Source organism: Mus caroli, chromosome 2 (genome assembly GCF_900094665.2).
Source record: "Mus caroli chromosome 2, CAROLI_EIJ_v1.1, whole genome shotgun sequence".
Taxonomy (NCBI): Eukaryota; Metazoa; Chordata; class Mammalia; order Rodentia; family Muridae; genus Mus; species Mus caroli.
Window position 1 is genome coordinate 136,727,624 of NC_034571.1, and position 20,263 is coordinate 136,747,886.

The 20,263-nt window shown below is 43.0% G+C and overlaps 1 protein-coding gene across 5 annotated transcripts in view; it reads right to left on the minus strand.

Annotated features, from left to right (window-relative positions):
* Window positions 1-2,901: 2,901 nt before the first annotated feature.
* Window positions 2,902-20,263, minus strand: part of Dzank1 (double zinc ribbon and ankyrin repeat domains 1) — a 57,839-nt gene continuing 40,477 nt past the window's right edge. Inside the window, exons 14-21 of one of the 5 annotated variants that reach the window (XM_021155837.2) lie at window positions 16,849-16,952; window positions 15,624-15,698; window positions 14,382-14,478; window positions 13,908-14,008; window positions 11,972-12,052; window positions 11,375-11,502; window positions 8,368-8,442; window positions 2,902-7,398 (exon numbers count right to left, since the gene is read on the minus strand). In XM_021155837.2, coding sequence (XP_021011496.1) covers window positions 7,233-7,398; window positions 8,368-8,442; window positions 11,375-11,502; window positions 11,972-12,052; window positions 13,908-14,008; window positions 14,382-14,478; window positions 15,624-15,698; window positions 16,849-16,952 — 827 coding nt within the window. In that variant the 3' untranslated portion in view covers window positions 2,902-7,232. The remainder of the gene's footprint in view (window positions 7,399-8,367; window positions 8,443-11,374; window positions 11,503-11,971; window positions 12,053-13,907; window positions 14,009-14,381; window positions 14,479-15,623; window positions 15,699-16,848; window positions 16,953-20,263) is intronic. The other 4 variants (XM_021155838.2, XM_029474516.1, XM_021155839.2 and 1 more) reach the window with 4 other exon arrangements.

Sequence of the window (20,263 nt, forward strand, 5' to 3'; positions counted from 1 at the left end):
GAGCCACACTGGGTGCTGAGAATTGAACCCCGTTCTCAGTGATAGCAGCCATTGCACTTGACCTCAGGAGTAACTGCCTTGGTCCCAGAATGGCAGTTCTTCATCCAAATTTGCATACTAGGATTATCTGGATATAATATCATACTATATTTCCTTTCCAAAATATTCTTGAAATTAGGACTTTTTAATCCCAATCCATCAAGTCTTTAGAAAATAATTATGCCAGATTTTTAAAAATATGTGTGTGATTTATAAATTTCCTTAGGTTTTTTTTAGGTTCATAAATTATATGCTATATTATTTTATAAACTGTCAAGAAATAAATGGTTCATATCAAACCACTCAAGTGTAAGTTTTGGGGGACACAAGTATGTTGTAAAGTTTCCCTCCATGTAATCAAGAAACAAATTTATTTAAACAGTAGGGACTTGGGGGAGGAAAAAGCCATATTTCTTCCCAGATTTCCTGGAAATGTGGTATTTTCATTTACATCTGTTCAAGTGTGGAGGCTCATAGGCACTAAATCTTCTGAGATATGCAGAAAATGTAATTTCTTAACAAGTTCTCTGAAATAGTGGAGGGTTTTTTGGTTGTTGTTATTACATATTCCTTGCAGGAGTTTTTTTCTAAATGGCAATGAAGTATGATTTTTCAGTCAAATTGGCTCAAATAGAAAAGTCTTGAGAAGTAATTATTACGCCAGAATTTTCTTCCAGTGTAGCTTAAAAACTCTACAGTTCATCCAAATATCTTTATCTTTACCTGATAGGCACCGAGGTAGGGTGGGGGAATAAATCCTGTTCTATATATGTGGCAAGAAAATACTTGTTACATTTTCTAACTTCCTATTAGACGTGAGATCTGTGCCATAATTTCTCTACAATGGCTCCTAAACATGATTTTCAGACCAAGGTGTGTGTGTGTTTTCCCCTCTATCAGCTCTTTGCTAGCCTTTCTTCCAGAAAGTGACAGAATTCTAACAAGTTTTGTTCAAGATAATTTTTGGGGGGGGGGGCAACATGATTTTAAAAAGATGACCTTTCACCTAAACTTGCCAGAAATGAAATTGTGGGCAAAAGTGCATGCTATATTGTTCTCCAAGAATGATTTAAGAAGGTTTATATCCAAAATTGCATAATTTTGGGATAGGACAATTAGCATGAGTTAAATACCATAATTTTTGCCTCAAACACCATGCAAATACATCTTTTTAAGTTCCATATTCATTCTGATTGTGACTTTCTTTATTTTTACCTAATTACTAAAGCAGTTTCTTTGTTCCAGACTAGCCCAGAAACATGGTTATTCATTCACATTGGCTTGGGCTATGAATTATTTTGGGTATAATTCTGTGACAGATCTTCAAAAATGTCCCAGAACTAGTGTTGTTAAAAATCCAAATTGAGGGCTGGCGAGATGGCTCAGCAGGTAAGAGCACTGACTGCTCTTCTGAAGGTCCTGAGTTCAAATCCCAGCAACCACATGGTGGCTCACGATCACCAGTAGTGAGATCTGACACCCTCTTCTGGTGCGTCTGAAGACAGCTACGGTGTACTTATTTATAATAATAAATAAGTCTTTGGGCCTGAGTGAGCAGGGCCAACTGGAGTGAGCAGAGGTCCTAAATTTAGTTCCCAACAACCACACGAAGGCTCACAACTATCTGTATAGCTATAGTGTGTACTCATATACATAAATTAAATAAATATTTTTAAAAATCCAAATTGAACCACTGCTCATGCGTTTAGTCCCTTTATTGCCTCACAGTCCACTGCACAGAGGCACACACAGGTTGATTAGCATGTACTCTCTCTCTCCAAGGCCATGGCAAATCCTCATGTGCTGGGATCACATCTTATTTTGTTTAACACTACAGGAATAGGGCTACACTATTATACACTCCAAACACTATATAGCCTTAGAGTAGATTGTTTTTATTTCCCTTTTTTTTTTTTTTTTTTTTTTTAGTCAGGGTTTCTCTGTGTAGCCCTGGCTGTCCTGGAACTCACTCTGTAGACCAGGCAAGGCCTCGAACTCAGAAATCCGCCTGCCTCTGCCTCTCGAGTGCTTATTTCCTTGGTTTTAAGGAATTTAAGGAGAGAAGTACATAGAAGAAGCAGGTGATGCAATCCTTTAACAAGCAGTGATAAGATCGTTTCTTGGAATCCTATGATAGTTTTATCTCTTACCCTGACAGAACACAGACTCACCCAGCAAGTCTCCTCAATAAGGAACTGTCTCCATCAGGTGGGACTGTGGGCATGCATTGGTGGGGGATTGACTAGATTGTGTTTATTTGAGGTGGGACTACCAAACCATTTTGGGTGGCACCATTCCTTAAGCAGGGGATCCTGGACTATAGAGTTAAACACTAGCTTGCAGGCATTCACTGGCTTTTGTTCCTGATTATGGATGTGACATGACCTATTCCCTCAAACTCTTCCATATATAAGCTAAGTTGGCTTTGTCGGGATATTTTTATCACAGCAATCAGAAAAGAAACTAAAACACATATAGATCAAAAGATACCTGATACCCTTGTATAGTCTCTGTGAACACTACAGGAGTGTGGAACTCCCCCACCCCACACACACCTTTTTAAAACCATAATTTTATAAGGAAATAGCTCGCTCCGGCCTTATTTATTTATTTTTTATGTATATGAGTACACTGTTGCTGTCTTCAGACACCAGAAGAGGGCATCAGATCCCATTACAGATGGTTGTGAGCCACCATGTAGTTGCCGGGAGCTGAACTCAGGATCTCTGGAAGAGCAGTCAGCTGCTCTTGACCGCTGAGCCATCTCTCCAGCCCCAGAAGTAGATACTATTTAACAAACTAACTAGTTATTTGAAATAGTCCATGCACAGAAACCTTGAGAAAATGGACACTCTAAGAATGTATAGTTCAGCAGTTTTTTTTTTTACTTTATTTAAATTTTCTGCTGTTTTAGATTCTTATAACACACATGAAATGTTTTACGAAACAATCACTTGTCTGCACAAGATAAACAGTTAATCACTCTGCTGAGATCTGACATGCACAGAAACCTTGAGAGAACGGATACTCTAAGAATGTGTAGTTCAGCAGTTTTTACTTTAAATTTTCTGCTGTTTTAGATTCCTACAGTGCTATACGGATGAAATGTTTTATGAGACAATCACTTGTCTGCACAGGATAAACACAGGATTAAGCACTCTGCTGAGATCTCAATGCCCATCTCAACTCTACACATGGCTAGGAGGCAAAACCTGCACCAGCATTACTCTTCTCACAGCGCATAAGCTGATACAACCAAGATACTGATTCATTTTAGAAATTTGCTAGCATATGCCTGATCCTTTTGAGTACAGCCTTATATCAGAAAATAAATGTTTTCCAAACTTAGTATCTTAGATATCTACTTTGCCAAGCTATTGGCATATTGACCAATCAGAAAGCCATGAAGTAAATTTTCACAAGTATTTCCTAAGAACCCACTTTGGGCCAAGAGCTATACTTAAACGTAAGACTTACAGCCTCAGGCATGGAGGTTGGATGTGTAAGCATGCAGGCATAACACAGTACTGGTCAGCGTTTCATCACTATAACACAATACTGGACATAATCAACAGAAAGGTTTGTGTTGGCTCACAGCTTAGAAGTTTCCCGTCCGTGATCATTTGGTTCCATGCCTTTGAGCCTGTGGCAAGGCACTACATCATACCAGAACAAAACCATTCACTTCATCACCAGGAAGCAAAAGAGAATGAGGAGATCCCACAAGCCTCTACAAAGACACACCTTCAACCACTAAAAGACATCTCACCAGCCCACATTTCTTAAAGGTTTACTCTTGGGACTCCTCTATTCTCGCCTACTTCTCATAACTCAACTCAGTGATCAAACCACTTGAACGTGAAAAGGCACCTTCAGGACTTTGGCTGTCAGGAACGTAACACAGAAACAACCCACATGGTCACATCACTGAAGAAGCTTACCGAAGGGAAACAGACCACTTACATTGTTATTTCACAGTATTAGACACAACCAAAAATCCCGTTTCAACATGTTAACCTTGAGACTATGTAAGGGATCACCAGCTCCTTGCTGTCTGCCACGTGGATGTCTCTGGTAGGCAGGAAGGTGCAGCCTCATTCCTCACAGGGCCCTAATGGTACATGGTACATGAGCTGGCCTAAGTGCTGCCTACACTTTAAAAAGATGTGCATTCAATGAATCTAGAATACGTGGAAGGCCTGTGTTCAAAACTGAATTGTCTTGGCAGCTTTCAGACTCTCAGACTTGATGGTCCATTTTTGTAGATAATATTTTGGCTCAACACTTTGGGTAACCTGAACTTAATTCAAACCTATAGACTGCATCCGGCCAAAAACACCAACCAAAAAAACCCTACAGCTCCTCCTGGGTTCCTACAATAGATATTGAGACATGAAGATAGAAAGATCCAGACCGGGCCAAAATGGTAACAGATGAATACAATTTTTGTCTCAACCTTAAAAATTCAACTTTGCTAAAGATGGAGGACTCTGGGAGATTACAAAGGGATCAGCCTGTGAAGTTTACTGAGGCCTTCAGGTATGTTATGAGGGGAATGAGGTCCAACTGTCTTCAGCATAAGCTAGTGGACTTTATTATGAATTTACCTAACATCAACAGCATAGGTAGAACATAGGTAGGCTCTAAAGAATGTCCCTTTAGTTGGGCTGTCACCACCAATCAGTTAAGAACTCAATAGTCCTCTGATTCCACTAATGTCCTAGACATTACAGTCTGGAGAAGTGTTCTGCTAACCAGCTGCTCCTCCCTTGAGCCATGCAAGTCCATCCATCAGATGACCACTCCATCCCATCAATTCCTCCAGCATGGTCACAGAGCCTCTCTCTATTCAACTGCACTTATCATTTTTGGCTTACATACCCTCTTTTGTATGTACTAAGAACCATACTGATGTCATTACCATAATATTCCAATATCTTTAGCTGGTCTGATTTCTCCGTCTTCTCTCGACACTTTCTGTCTATGCTTCCCCAGTGCTGTATCTAAGATTGTTTTATGCCAACTCTATAAGTGTGCCAGTATGTATATCTGTGTGGGAATAGTTCCATGGTTTTCAAGGGAAATACACAGAACATATAACCAGACAGAGTATTTGGGGTTCACATTGGTCAAGGGTTTGTAGAGCGACTTCTGGAAAAAGTAGCTCTGAGGACTGTGGGATCATAACTACTACTGGGCCACTGATTGTGACCAACTGTGTCACCCATTACACAGAGAGGCAGGCAAGGTGGCAGTTACCCCTCTCTCCAAGTGGACTCACATGTACTATTCTGTAAGTAAAAGGGAGAGAGAGGGCTGCTGGAGGCCCAGAAACGATGAGTTTCTCATACAATGTGGAATGTTCTCCAAAGGAGGGGCCTGAGAGCTAGACTTTTTGCTAGATGGCAGAAAACAAAACACCAGATACAGAAGCATCTAATAGCACTAACCAGATGTCCGCATATCTGTAGGAAGAGACCTCCCACCTCTTATAGACAGTGGCTCTCTTTCCTGATGGATGTCCTGAACATCACAGCAAGGGTGAGGGCATGAGTTGGGGGAAGAGGAACCGCCACTAAGAAACAGAATGTCATGCTGAGCAAGTGTGGTCTTGCTTTCAGCAGATTTAGCAGATTCTAAGTTACATCCATATTAAACCCATTCCTAGGAACATATTTCTGTGATCCTTTGTAGGAAAGAAAGAGCCAGTCTGTAACGCTCTTATCCAAGTAGAATTGTTTCCAGTCATCTGTCTGCTGTGGGCGAGGGGTCACCACCAGGCAGGGAATACTGCTGGGTAGAGGGGGAAGAGCCCAGAGATGGGCTGAGTCCAGTTTGAGGGAGCACAAGACAGGCTCATCCCGTTCTGAATCCTGGGAAGAGACTTTTCAGATACACTGTCGGCTCTCTGCTAAGGAAAGGACATAGCCGTTCTGCTATAAATTCTTACAAATTATTTACTTAAGCTATATTATAGGGAAGGATATCTACGTGCTAGTACGTTTATGTTATCCTCCTTGTGTACATATACATATGTGGTTATATAATGTTGTACCACCTCTACACACACATGGCTGCTTCTAAGGATGAACAGTGGTTTAAGAACCTGGATGGGAAGAACTTTATTATATAGTACTTTATACTTTTTGGCTTTAAACCACAAGTGTTATTATCTATGGAAAGATAAATTAATAACCAGGCTGGGAATGTAATTCAGTTGGTAGAGTATTTGGTTAGCATGCATGAAGCCTTGGGTTCAATCCCCTGTACCACATAAAATCGAATGTGGTACAAGTCTGTAATCCCAGAACTTAGAAGGTGGAGGCGGCAGGATCACAAGTTCAAGGTCATCCTCGGCCACATAACAAGTTTAAGGACAAGACACATGAGACCCTGTCTCAAAACAACAATAAAGAAGAACAAAAATCAAAAACCAAATTTCAAAATTATCAGTAAAATATTTTTAAAAATCTGGACATGGTGGCACATGCCTTGATGCCAGCATTTGGGAGGCAGAGACAGATCTCTGTGAGTTTAAGGCCAGCCTGGTCTACATAGCAAATTCTAGGCCAGCCACGTCTATATAGTCTCAGAAAAAAAAAGGGCGGGGGGGGGGGAAACAAAACAACAAAACAGAAAATAAAACACAAAACGTTCATTTTATCATACTCTAAGGTATATGTGGTATTGGGTAGTTATACCACCTTAAAAAAAAAAAAAGCTGTGTTTGTTTGTCACAACCTGTAATCTCAGCTACTTAGGAGGCTGCGGCAGGAAGATCCCATGTTGTTCAAGGCCTGTCTATGCTATAGGGTGAGTTCAAGGCCAGCTTGAGCAACTTTATGAGATCTTATTTCAAAATAAAGAAAGCTGGGAATATAGCCCAGTGGTACAACGCTTGCCTTAGCATCTGCAAGGCTCAATCTCTCTCTCTCTCTCTCTCTCACACACACACACACACACACAAACACACACACACATGCACACTCCTCTCTCTCCTCTCCCTCCCTTACACACTCTCCCTTCTCTCTCTCTCTCTCTCTCTCTCTCTCTCNCACACACACACACACACACACACACACACACACAGTCTTATGAGTTCTTTTCAACCGTAATTCTTACACTTAAATACACATTCCAAACTAAGCCCAGCTGTAGCTGGGCAGTCTCTGCAGCCTCCTGACCCCTCAGATCTAACTGTCACCTAGGATGCGGTTCCCAGGTGGAGAAAGTTGGTCCTCCAGACCTTGGGTGAACTTAGCGGCAAAGAGAGAAGAGGTGAGGTCATCTCCCATCTCCAGAGCGATGTCATATGCTGTCTGGCCTCTTGTGTTCTTCTTTTGGGCGTTTGCATTGCATCTGCGAAGGAAGTGGAGACACAGTCACTCAGACGTATGACCCTCAGAACTTGACTCTTCCTTGCCTAGAAGCCAATGTACCCCATAAAAGTCCCTAAAAAGACACTACGGCTTCAACTCTCAGAGTGACTCTACCTTGTTGGGGTATACTATGTAAAAATGTGTCTCTGTCTTTCCTCACCTGCCTAAGACGTTCTCTGATTGGCTAATTAGCTGGGCAGAACGTGGAAGGTGGGACTTCCTGGGAGGGAGAAAGGAACTCTAGGACGAAGAAGGGAAAAAAAAGCCCTTTCATGTCACCAGGGAACATGGGAAGAGACAGACATGATCATCGGCCTGGAAGGAATAGCTAGCCACGTGGCTGGATGGGGTTAGGTGGTCAGGTAAAGTTAGATGAACTGGTTGAAAGTCTGCCCAGCTAAGGCCTAACTAAGGTTCTGAAAAAAATTTTTTTTGTTTGTTTGTTTTGTTTTTTGAAACAGGGTTTCTCTGTGCAGTCCTGGCTGTCCTGGAACTCACTCTGTCGACCAGGCTGGCCTCGAACTCAGAAATCCGCCTGCCTCTGCCTCCCAAGTGCTGGCATTAAAGGCGTGTGCCACCACACCCGGCTAAGGTTCTGAAATATTAAAAGATCTCTATGTGGTTATATGGAGGAAAAGCTGGTTAAGGAATGACTCCAGTGTATTAATTTCCAGCATTAATTAATATATACATATGAACATAGGAACCATACTTTTTACACAACCTTGAGACCTTTCAAGGGGCTGTGTGATTTCAAATATTCAATTGCCTGCCCTAGTCATTTGTTCCAACTGTATCAAAGTCCTATAACCATGTTCAATGACAGTAACATTCACTGTGTGATAGTGGCCTTCATTGACAGGGCTAACAATTCAGAAGGTAGGGCAGTTCTGATGCCGCTGAATGTCAATCGAGATGTCACTGGCACCCTCAGTTTTTTTGAACATACCCCAGTAAAGTGGCGATGCTCTCCCTTCCTTCCAGGCCAAGTAGAGTTGCTTCGTGAAGAGCTGTATTTCTGAACCTATTCGTGGGAAAAAAATTTCTGGGTAAATCTTTAGTGTTATCAGTACAATGGGAAGGGATTAAGCATGGGTCCTCAAAACAAAACAAAACAAAACAAAACAAAACAAAACAAAACAAAACAAAACAGCATGGGTCCTCAGGTTTGGTGACAGGTACCTGCTGAATCATCTTACTGGCCCTAATTCTGGTTTCCTAAGGAACAACTTGCCAAGCCTCTCTGCTACAGAAAAGCCAGGTCTCCGGCTGATGCTTGAGACTGGAAGGATGGAGGGAATAGGTCATGCTTCCCTGGGTCTACTGAGTCCAGCTGCAGGGTAAAGGCCTGCTGAAAGGTCTAAACTCTTTTTTGTTTTTTTTTCTAGATAGGATTCACTATGTATTCTGGCTGTCCTGGAACTCACTCTGTAGACCAGGCTGGCCTTGAACTCACAGAGATCCACCTGCTTCTGCCTCCCAAGTGCTGGAATCAAAGGCATGTTCGACTATGCCCGGCTCAGGTCTAAACCTTTTAGATGAATGTATTTGAGCTCTATTTAATAGCATTTTACTTCTTGGGGGCAAGTCTACTGTCCTTTACTGGCAACTATTAAAAATGAAGAAGAAATCTGTGTTTGATTTGAGAGTGGCATCCAGTCTGGCTTTCTTCCCTAAAAGTCTTCCACCTGCCAGGCAGTGGTGGCACTCGCCTTTAATGCCAGCACTTGGGAGGCAGAGGCAGGCGGATTTCTGAGTTCGAGGCCACACTGGTCTACAGAGTGAGTTCCAGGACAGCCAGGGCTACACAGAGAAACCCTGTCTCAGAAAAAAAAAAAAAAAAAAAAAAAAAGGTCTTCCAGCCATGTAAGTTAAACCCTGCTCAGGGCAACCTTGATAATGCAGCGGGAGTGGAACTATTACACTTTGTAGTCAAATGGGCAGGCACAGTCTCAGTCCTGGGGCTTAGCAGAGCGGCAGTGGTACTGTCTCACTAGTCAGATGAACTCACACCTGCATCTGTGTCACTGTGGAGTGCTGATGAAGTACATAAAACACTAAGGAAGAGCACATTAAAATGGCAACTTGTGCTATGTAAAGCTTAGTCTTAGACTTAGTTGGACTGTTTGTGAATCTAGAACTCATTTCACTGAAGAATCATTCAAAAAATGACTTGTGTATCAGGTATAAGGCATCATGCTTAAGTGCTATGAAAAGTTGGTTTGGACTATATAAAGTATATTATAGAGCAAATAGCATCTCTGGGCACAGAGGTACACACCTTGGATCGCAGTACTCAGGATGCAGAGGCAGGTGAATCTTTGTGAATTCAAGGCCAGCCAGGGCTATACAGTGAGACCTTATTATCCCCCTCTGCCCCCCGCCTCGCAAACAAAACAAAACAAAACAAAACAAAACAAAACAAAACAAAACAAATAGCATCATTTCATGATCAAGATAATGAGGCAAAGGTGTGGAACACGAAGGGGGTGCTAGCATGGTGAATTGAAACCTTCAGGAAACTTTAGAAAGTCAACAAAGCTTTATAATATATATCAAATATTCTGCTATAAAATAAAACTGAAAGTGAGCATTATCTTCTCATCTATGCATCTTATGGGAAATATAAAAATGCTCTCAGAGAAAAACATATAGTTCCTGTGTTTTGAGACAGGCTCTTGTTATTATAGACCTGTCTAGCCTCAAATTCATGGTCCTCCTGTTTCGGCCTCCTAGGTGCTGAGACTGCAGGTGTGAATCAACAGACATAGTGACAGATTTTATAAGTGCATATAGTTAACTTGAAAGAAGAAGAAAACCAAAATGAATAGCAGTCATAAAGCATATGTTTTGAATAAAGATGCAAGAGAAACTGAAACAGATAAGAGAAGCAGAGCTAAGGAAGCTTTTTTTTCCCGTCTCCATGGTAGCCAGGAATTCCCAACAATGCCTCACCAAACCAGGCCTTGAACTTGTCTGTTTAAGAATCCAGGAAGCAAGAGGGCTGGATACCCGCAGCATCCTTTGACATTTCTACTGTGACAGCTTGTCATATGTCATAAATGATATACACTCCAGGGGATCCTCCAAATTTGGAAGCAAAGAATCACAGATAGGGACTGGGTTGTGAGTCAAGGTGGTTCCGAGGTTGGACAGTGAATGACTTAACATAGGACTTCTTCATCCTCAGGTGGGGAAATCTAAGGAGCCAAGAGACGGTGTGGTAAATCCACATGCCAGCTCCTCACCATGGTATGGTGACGTGCAGGCAGATATGCAAGGCCTTCTTTCTGCATTAAATTCATGGATGTATTTTCACGAAGTCTCCCTTTACTTGGTAAAGTTCTTAACAGTTTGGATCATGACAAAAACTTTGTCCATTATCCCAAGAGTTAAAGATTTGCTAGATTCAGACAAGTTCATGTTGGATGTGGTGGCACACACCTACAAGCCCAGCACCCAGGAAGCAGCAAATTCAAGGCCAGATTAGCCGACATTCGCAGATTTTAGGTTGGCCATTTCTACATAAAAATACCCCAAAAGGTAAAAATAGGTTAGCAAATGCATTGCCATTAATAAAGCCTAATAAGTTAGGCAACCCAATTGAGTATGGATCCAACATGACCAGAGAGCCCCCTGCTCCTGCCATCATACCTTCCCTGCCTGCTACCAGCTTGGACTACATCCTCCCAGAACTGTAAGCCCAATTACACCCTTTCTCCCGTAACTTGTTTCTATCAGGGCTTTTTAACCACAGGGATAACAAAGTAATTAAAACACTAGCTTTGGAGAACTCCCTACTCAGCCTCTCACTAAGGCTGAAATAGATTAAAGCAGTTCTAAGTGGTTCCTGTTGAACAGGGCACTTGTCTGGACTGATTCTACTGCAACAGAACCCTGTGAGCCATATCTAGTCACAACAGGGTGCTCTAGTGTCCTTTCAATGGTTCACTTACGGTCCCCACTGCTGGTCGATGTCTGCTCCTCTCTGAGCGAGGACTGGAATGGCTTCATAGTGTTTATTCACAACAGCCACAATAACAGCAGGTCGACCTTGACTATCACAGCAGTTAGGGTCTGCTCCCTGTGGGTCATGGAAAAGGACAAACTTGCCATAAAACCCTGAATTCAACATTGCCCAACTGCCATCCCACCATGAACAACACATGTCCTAGAATGGGATGATGGCACTGAGTATAAGTCACAGGAAGGGAGAATGAGGGATCTCATGAACACAGCTACGATGAACGATGAACGAGGCCCCCAGATGTTTAAGACTCCTCCCCACAGCAGGAGGAGCCACCTTTTCATGGCAGGAAAGCAGGCTGAAGGTAAATGGCCACAGAGCAGGGATTCTGTCTAGCCTCATGGACAGTACTTGGATTCACATGTGCTTGCCTACATGATTCGTTGCTATAAACACTGGCAGAGTAACGATGAGTGGGAAGCTCTTCGCTAGTCATTTACCCCATTTGCATACAGAGTTTAGTTAACAGGCAGCAGGCACAAACCAGGCTGATCTCTGCAGAGAGGCCCGTTCTCATGGCACTCACTTCATCCAGCAGCTGTTCCAGCACAGGCAGTCTTCCTTTCCCTGAGGAGCCAACTTCCTCCAGCAGGAGTTTGTTTTCAGGCTGCAGGATGACAGAATGAGGTCATCTTCATCTTCTTTGTGCATCTGTGTTGTAGAGTCCCAGCCCCAACATCCAAGGCATAATCCCCCAGTGCCACCCGCTTCCCCAGCTTAGCAGCCACATTCTCTACTGAACCACATGGATGGATGAGTGCTGAGAGAGGGAGTGTGAGTGTGAGTGTGTGAGTGAGTATGAGTGAGAGTGAGTGTGTGTGTGTGTGTGTATGTGTGTGTTGGGTGCCCACAGTCTTCCACATGCAGCAGTACTAACATCTCTGTGTAACTGTAACATGTGTAACCTGTGCTCAGCTCCCAAGCCTGGCTTGGGTAAGGACACTGTGTTGACACTGTTCTATACAATCAAGGGCAAGGAGGCTCATGAGAGACCTCACAAAACCTCAGGAACTTTGCTAGCTTTGTAATGAATATTTCTAGGAAGAGCAGCTAGGGTGAAACCTAGAATCTACTCTGCAGGCTTACTAAAGTGCTAAGGCCAGGCCACTATGACAGATCACAAGCACCCTCAGAAGTGGAACCAACAGAGCCTATCTCTTAGGAAAAATACTTTCATTTGTCCATAGACATAGGAAGAATTTCGTTTATGTTTTCAAATGCTATGAAATTTACTGTTTTATGTCTTTAACATCATTTTATATATATATATATATATATATATATATATATATATATATATATAAAGGATTTCAAATACTGAAAGCCTGAAGGAAGTGGCCCCCAAAAGCCCATTGCTTTAGTATGCTTCTGTCACTGTATCCTGCTCTTTGTAAAAGTGTTGACAAAACCTAATCCCCCTGCCTTCCTGGGTTGCTAAGTGTTTCAGAAGATACGGGGTTCAGGCTACATTACCCCTCATTTGCCATACCACTTTGCTGGTAACTTTCTTAGAACAAGGTACTGTATCCAAATCAGAGGAACCCCAGCATGGGTCTTAGGTATGGTACCCAGTCACAATGAATTCCGCACCTTATAGAAAACTGTATTAGAACATCAGCTTCCTGAGCTCTGGGGCCACATCTGAGTGTCCTCAGAGTAATCACTCCGTAGCTGGAGCTGGGGAGTGCAGATAAGAAGTCAAGGTGCACAGTGGCAGGTCCGGGTCACACACGTTAAAGAGATGTGGTCCCAGCCAGTGGAACTGTTTGGGAAGGGCTAGGAGGTGTGGCCTTGTTGAAGTGAGTGTGTCATTGGGAGTGGGCTTTTAGGTTTTAAAAGCCCATGCCAGGTCCAGTTCTCCCTCTCTGCCCATGGATTAGGATGTAGTTCTCAGCTAATGGTCCAGTGTCTGTCTGCATGCCATCATGCTTCCTGTCAGGATAATAATGGATTAACCCTCTGATACTTTAAGCAAGCCCCCAATTAAACTCTTTCTTTTATAAATTGCCTTGCTCATAGTACTAGAACAGGAACAAATAAAACCATCTATGACTACCCACCTACACAGGGACTTCAACTCATACACCTATCATGCTCAGCATTTACACTGGGCAGCCAAGGTCAGGCCCAGATCTGATCCAACTAGCCCTTCATTAGTCAGTGATTAGACAATGAAGGGTCGTCATGTATTTAGCCAAACTAAATACAAAACAGAGATAAATGAGCACTCAGAACTTACCCCAGAAAAAACAGATGATCCAGGACATTGATGGGACTAGCTTAAAATAGTTCTAGTTTATCATTCTGAGAAATTTTAAAGGATTATGCCTCCACAAAATAAATGATACAGTTACTTAAGAGGAGGAGAAAATGAGAAAGCATTCCATTACAAAATGTCTGTCCAAATAAACATCAAAGCGACAGGCTGCAAAGGAGCTACAGAGACTGAGAAGGTCACCTACTGTGAGCGGCTCTGGGTTTACAAGGAAGCTTTTGGCCTTGAGATTCTTCATCTTCTTGATACTTTCGGGGGTGTCTGAGATGCTCTGGCTATAGGCACTCACTGAAATGACAAAGATTTGGAGACCAAATGACCCTGCCTTATTTCACACATGCAAGGAAGCCCCTCAAAAGTCACAAGGATAAAATGGATTTCCTAGACATTTTTTATTAAACCTGGCAGGAAGGACCCCCACCCAGGAACTGGAAAATGAGGGAGGGAGGGAGGGAAAAGAAGGAATTTTAAGTTTTAGGTTAAAAAGCACGTGCACACCCTCTCCGGCTAAAGCAAATGAACTCCCCAAGTCCCATGAAGGACTTTAAAAGCCACACCCCAACTCCAGGAAAGCCAGAGAAATACGCTGCCTGAAACATGGTGAGCTTTGCCTAGTTGTCTTTCACTAATTTCTGAAAGCTCACAGAAGGGTATTACTCACCCAAGCTGGACCTGCTGTCATATAGTCCATTCCCACCTTCGGTGACACTGCTCAGAAAGTGGTCACTGAGGTTCACCGACTTGTTGAAGTACAGGCTCTGGCCAATGAAAACATTTCAAGCATTACTAATGATGATGTTCTCTCAACAGAGAGAACAATCAGTGCTAGCCTGCTCCTCAGGAGGCACACTTTGCTTGCCTATTCATGGGCCTGAGGCCTGGAACCTTGTGCACAGTACGCAACCAGTCTGCCATTAAGTTATATCTCCAGGGTACTGTCTATTTTTTGTTTGTTTGTTTGGTTTGGTTTGGTTTGGTTTGGTTTTCGAGACAGGGTTTCTCTGTATAGCCCTGGCTGTCCTGGAACTCACTTTGTAGACCAGGCTGGCCTCGAACTCAGAAATCTGCCTGCCTCTGCCTCCCGAGTGCTGGGATTAAAGGCATGTGCCACCATGCCCGGCTACTGTCTATTTTTTTTTTTTTGTTTTGAGACAGTGTCTCACAAAGTTGTCCCAGATGGCTCTGAACCCACTCCAGCCTTTACCTTGATATGAACACCAGTAAACATTTTTGCTAGTCTTTTTCCAAGTTTGATGTATCCCAGACATAATCACTTCAGTGAGTTCTAAATGGCCCAGAGGAATACTAGAGCAAGGGTGGGTGGCACTCTAGTTCCTACCAAATCCTTCTGTGCCAGACAACCAGTCTCTTTGATGGCACAGGTATTTATTTAATCCTATGGAATTTCTTGTGAAAGTCATGTGTGGTGGTTTGAAAGAAAATGACCCACATACAACAACAGGGAGGGGCACAATTAGGAGGTGTGGTCTTTTTGGAGTAGATACTGTCTTGATGGAGGAAGTGGTCACTGGGTTTGGGCTTTGAGGTCTCAGATGTTCGAGTCACACCCAGTGTGACAGTCACTTCCTGCTGCCTATGGATCCTGATGTAGACCTCGGAGCTCCTTCTCCAGTATTATGTCTGCATGCATGTCACCATGCTTCCCATCATGATGATAATGGTCTAAATCTCTGAACTGTACACCAGCCCCAGTGAAATATTCTCCTTTATAACAGTTGCTGTGGTCATGGTGTCTCTTCACAGCAATAAAGCTCTCAGACACCAGGTTTCCTACTGTTTGAAACTTTCCTTTCTAGTCACTACACAAAAGCATTCATGTAAACTGTAAGCTGGGATTCACCAGTACAATCAGATCACAAATAACTTGTAAAGGACTACATACCTTGTTTGAGACTTGAATATAGTTCAGTCTGATGCTAACTTCATAGCCATCTTCATGGACAGTGGCAGAGATAAGCTTTAAAAAGAAATGTAAGGACATTCTCAATTGTGGTGTGGGACTCAGTATCTAAAATTTCTGAGATATCAGACTCTATATTTAATAAAATATTTACTACAGAAGAAGGTCAAATAGAGAAGCAAAGGGAATAAACTAAATGAGATAAATAGAAAACAAAAAACAAAATAGCACACCCCAAACCAACTGATCTGTAATCCTAATTATAAATGAGTGAGATACTTCAATCAAGGACACAGATTCTCAGACTGAATAAGGAAAGTTTATATTTTCCACAATAGACTTCCTTCAGTCAACCGCATGGCCAAGACATCACTTTTGTAAAGGGATCCTGGTGAGTGGGTGGGGGGCAGCTCTGCATGCAGTAAAAGGAGCTCACAAGCAAGCAGCCTTCTCTGCCCGCTGTGGAACAAATTTAAACAGGGCAACTAATGTTTTTGAAGATAAGATGGTAAAGTTTTTCTTTAGGTCTTGTGAGGCAGAAGTTCTCTAATGCAAGAGCTTAGCCTTGCGGTTGTAGCTCAAAGCAGCCACAGTTAACATGTAAATGGATGAAAATACCTCTGATCCAGTAGCCAGAGGGCAGAGTTTTCTCAACTCCAGATTAGGACCAAAAATATATACGCTATCAAAAGAGTTCATTCATGGAAGCTGAGCAGTCCTTGAAAACAAGACAGACTCAGTGTTGGATGTTTTGTGACAGAGAAGCTGATGGTCTGATTTGGAAGGGTCTCTTCTAGTCTGTGACAAACAGAAAATGTTCTTCCACTGATCTGTCTTTTAGTATTGATTTTGTGCCAAAGAAAAGGTGTGGCTTGGAATATGATGCTCATTACGGTCCAAAAGTCTAAGATGCAGCAGTGCAGTTTGGAGCAGCTTGCCAAACTTCTCTGGGCTGCAGTTACACTGGTAATCAAGAAAGACTTGCTATGAATATCTACAGAGTAAAACCAAGCGATGCAAAAAAACAAAACAAAACTTAAATTTTGTGCCATTAAAAACCACTACTTTCTCATGTTCGGGTCAGTATTCCTCACAGGAGACAGTGAGGGTGGAAAGCAGGGAAGGAAGAGAAGGCGCACTTGATGAGTGAAGTCTTAGGAAGGCCTGGTCCCAGGGATGCTCTGAGCAGAAGCCTCATCTTACCCACCTTCCCCATCCTGGGCTCTGCAATCAAGGCCCGGAATTCAGGGTTGTTCTGAGCATAGGACCTGAGGTGAGCAGAGATGTGATCCAACTGCTTTCTCCAGTAGCCTAAAAGGAGAGACACCCAAGCATGGATAAGCCTTCCATACTTAAGAAAGACAGAAGCAAGTGTGGAACATATGTTCTCAGGTTATTTTCCTGGGCCGACCTTGTTGGCTTTCCATATAGAACCCCAAGTGCACACTAAAGTAAGTTCCACAAGCACCCCAGCTATTATACATGATCATCACAGGTTTCAAAATTTCATGGATTCATGGATTGCTGCATGTCAAGCCCTTTCATCTTACATTGTCCTGTCTTTCAAGTAAATCACACTTCTTAACTGTATGGGTTTGATGGTTGTATTTATCTCAATCAACATACGGAATGGGCCCACTTCACCAGAAAGTTTCCTGTGCCCTTTCTAGTCTACACAGGGACTTTGATGCATTTGAATTAGAAAACAGAGCAGTTTCGTGAGCCCTGATTGTTTGGTTCTCATATGTTGGAGGAAGACATAGTGGCTCCCACCTTTCTGCCCAGGTTGGAGGTCCTCAACATGGTGAGATGGATTGAGGTGGGATCTCAGCTAAGATGGCAGAACCAGTCAGCCACTGACAGGACGAGTTAGCTCTTCTTTCCTCCTGCTATCTGGGTTCACTCAAGTGGCTTAGTCCTTGTTGGAACATGGTGCCTCCTTTCTCCTTAAGTAGAGTCTCTCTCATTCAGGAACACATGATGATTTTCTTTACGTGGTGGTAACTTTCTAGAGAGCACACTGACCTTCATCTTTCTTAAGGCTTAAGGGTATCTGACCTATCATGTTCCATTGGCCAGCAAGTGACCAGGGCAGCTACATTCCCAGAGAGAGGAAACAGTCTTTTCCTTTTGAGGACAGGAGGGATATTAGGAATCATTCTGGAAACAGCTGTAGACAATCTCCCTTAGGACTAATGCCACACTCAAGTCTGTAAGAGTCGATCCAACTGTGGCTGAGTTCTAACTCCTAGCAAGAGCAGAGCTGAGATACTTCTGTCACGGCGCTGGAGGAGCTTGGTAATCCCTTTCCCCAGAGAACCCAGTTTAGAAAAGCAGTGAGAAACTGGAGGGATTGTTCAGTGACTGGGGAACATGCTCCTGCAGGGGACTCAGCTTTGGTTCCTAGCACTCACATGGTGGCTCACAATCATCTCTAACTTTAGTTCCAGGGCATCTGATGCTCTCTTTGACCTCCATGGGCAGACACCAAGCATACACATAATGCAAACACATATATGCAGGCAAAACCACTCATACATATAAAATAAATAAATGTAAAGATAAGGATTTAAATTCTCTGGGAGTGTTTTTAGAGACATCAGTACATTAATGAAAAGAATGTACTGAAACTCAGAAAAGTCAGTGGGTGGTGTCTGAATCCTGATCCACTCTCTCTCCCTCCCTCTTGCCTAATATGATGGAAACTCCACTCCAGGTAAGTAGAGTCAGGAACACAGTCCTGTCCATCTTAGTTCTAAGTTCCACTTCAGTATCTCCTTGGAATAGATAGGACTTCCATATTTCTCCTCCTGCCACAACTGCTTACTCCACAGCCTAAGTTCTTGGCAAGCATGGTCAAAAGGTTGGAGAGTCTACATTGGTGTCATGTATTGTTGATACTGGGTACCCAGATCACCTGTGCTTGACTCATTTATCAAAGGCCCCTTTTGAGAGAGGTAGAAATAGAACACTCTATGTGATTGCTATATTCCTCGGGTTACTCTGAGAGAAAAGTACCATTGTCTATGCCAAAACAGATTTCTGCCCAAGGGGGAAAGGAGGCCAGAAATCAGAGTCTGGAAGCTTTTCCCAAAGCAACTGACTTCACTGTAACAGAGTGTGGAAAAGTCCAGGCTCAGAACAGCGGAGAGGATGTGTGGTTGTTTGAATAGATCTGGCCCCATAGACTCATGTGTTTGAATGTTTGGTCCATATGGAGTGGCACTATTAGGGGTGTGGTCTTGTTGGAGGAAGCGTGCCACTGTGTGGAGGGGGGGGGTGGGCTTTGAGGTCCTATATCCTCAAGCTTGTCCCAGTGTGGCACACAGTCTCCTTCTGCTGCCTGTGGATCCACATAGAGTTCTCAGCTCCTTCTCTAGCACCATGTCTGCCTTCACACTGCCATGCTCCCTACCATGATGATAATGGAGTAAACCTGACTCTGTTTTCCTTTATAAGAGTTGCTTTGGGGCAGGCAAGATGGCTCAGCGGGTAAGAACACTGACTGCTCTTCCAAAGGTCCTGAGTTCAAATCCCAGCAACCACATGGTGGCTCACAACCATTTGTAATGAGATCTGATGTCCTCTTCTGGTGTGTCTGAAGACAGCCACAGTATACTTATGAATAATAATAAATAAATCTTTGGGCCAGAGTGAGCAGGGATGAGTGAGCAGAGTTGACTGTAATGAGCAGAGGCCCTTAAATAAGTAAATAAATAAATATCAATTTTTTTAAAAAAAAAAAGAGTTGCTTTGGTCATGGTGTCTCTTCATAGCAGTGAAACTCTGAGACAGGATAAAATAAGGAGCAAATTTAAGGTACTGGGTATTTCGCTCTATGGTAGGGTGTTTGCCTCGCATGCACAAGGCCCCTCAGTTCAATACCAAAGAAGGAATTGGGGGCAGTTACAATGCTGATAAATTTACTACAGAAAACAGCTATGTCATAGGTCAGCCACTTTACATAGAACCAGGATAATAATTAGGTAATAAGAACTCTCCTGAAGCCAGAAAATTATTCAAACACTGACCTAAGAAAATGCTGCTGTAAAAGATCCCTCATTTAATTGGGTCAGTCTGTAGAAGGACTGATGGCCTAGAACATGGTAGAAACACCAGAGCAATGAATGGCCTAACAGTATGCTGGCTCAGTGGCTGGAGTGGTTAGGGAGCCTTGCCAAAACCGCACAACCACCATCTTCCTAGGATGGCAGAATGCAGGCCAAACGTGTGCTCCCCAGTGAGCTGCATCAGAGGTTTCACACTGTGGGGTGAACTAAAGTTCACGAGAAAGACTGAGCTAGCTGCTAGACAGAGACTGTGCCAACAGCAGTAAAAAGCCTGGAGGGAAACCAGCCCAGGCTTGAAATAATCAATTATTAAAAATCTCCAGGTTCAACAAAATGTGAAAACAAAGAGGAAAGTTCAATAAAACGAAGGAATCAAAGGAAGGAGAAAACCTGCCTGTGACAGCAGCTGCACATTGAGGCTTTAAGCAAACTTCCTAGGAGCCATTAGAAATGCTCAGGGGGTTAGGCTGCAGATCCTGTAGATGTTCCACCGCTCCTGCAGCTCTCTCTCTCCCTCTCCCCTCTCCCTCTCCCTCTCTCTCTCCCTCTCCC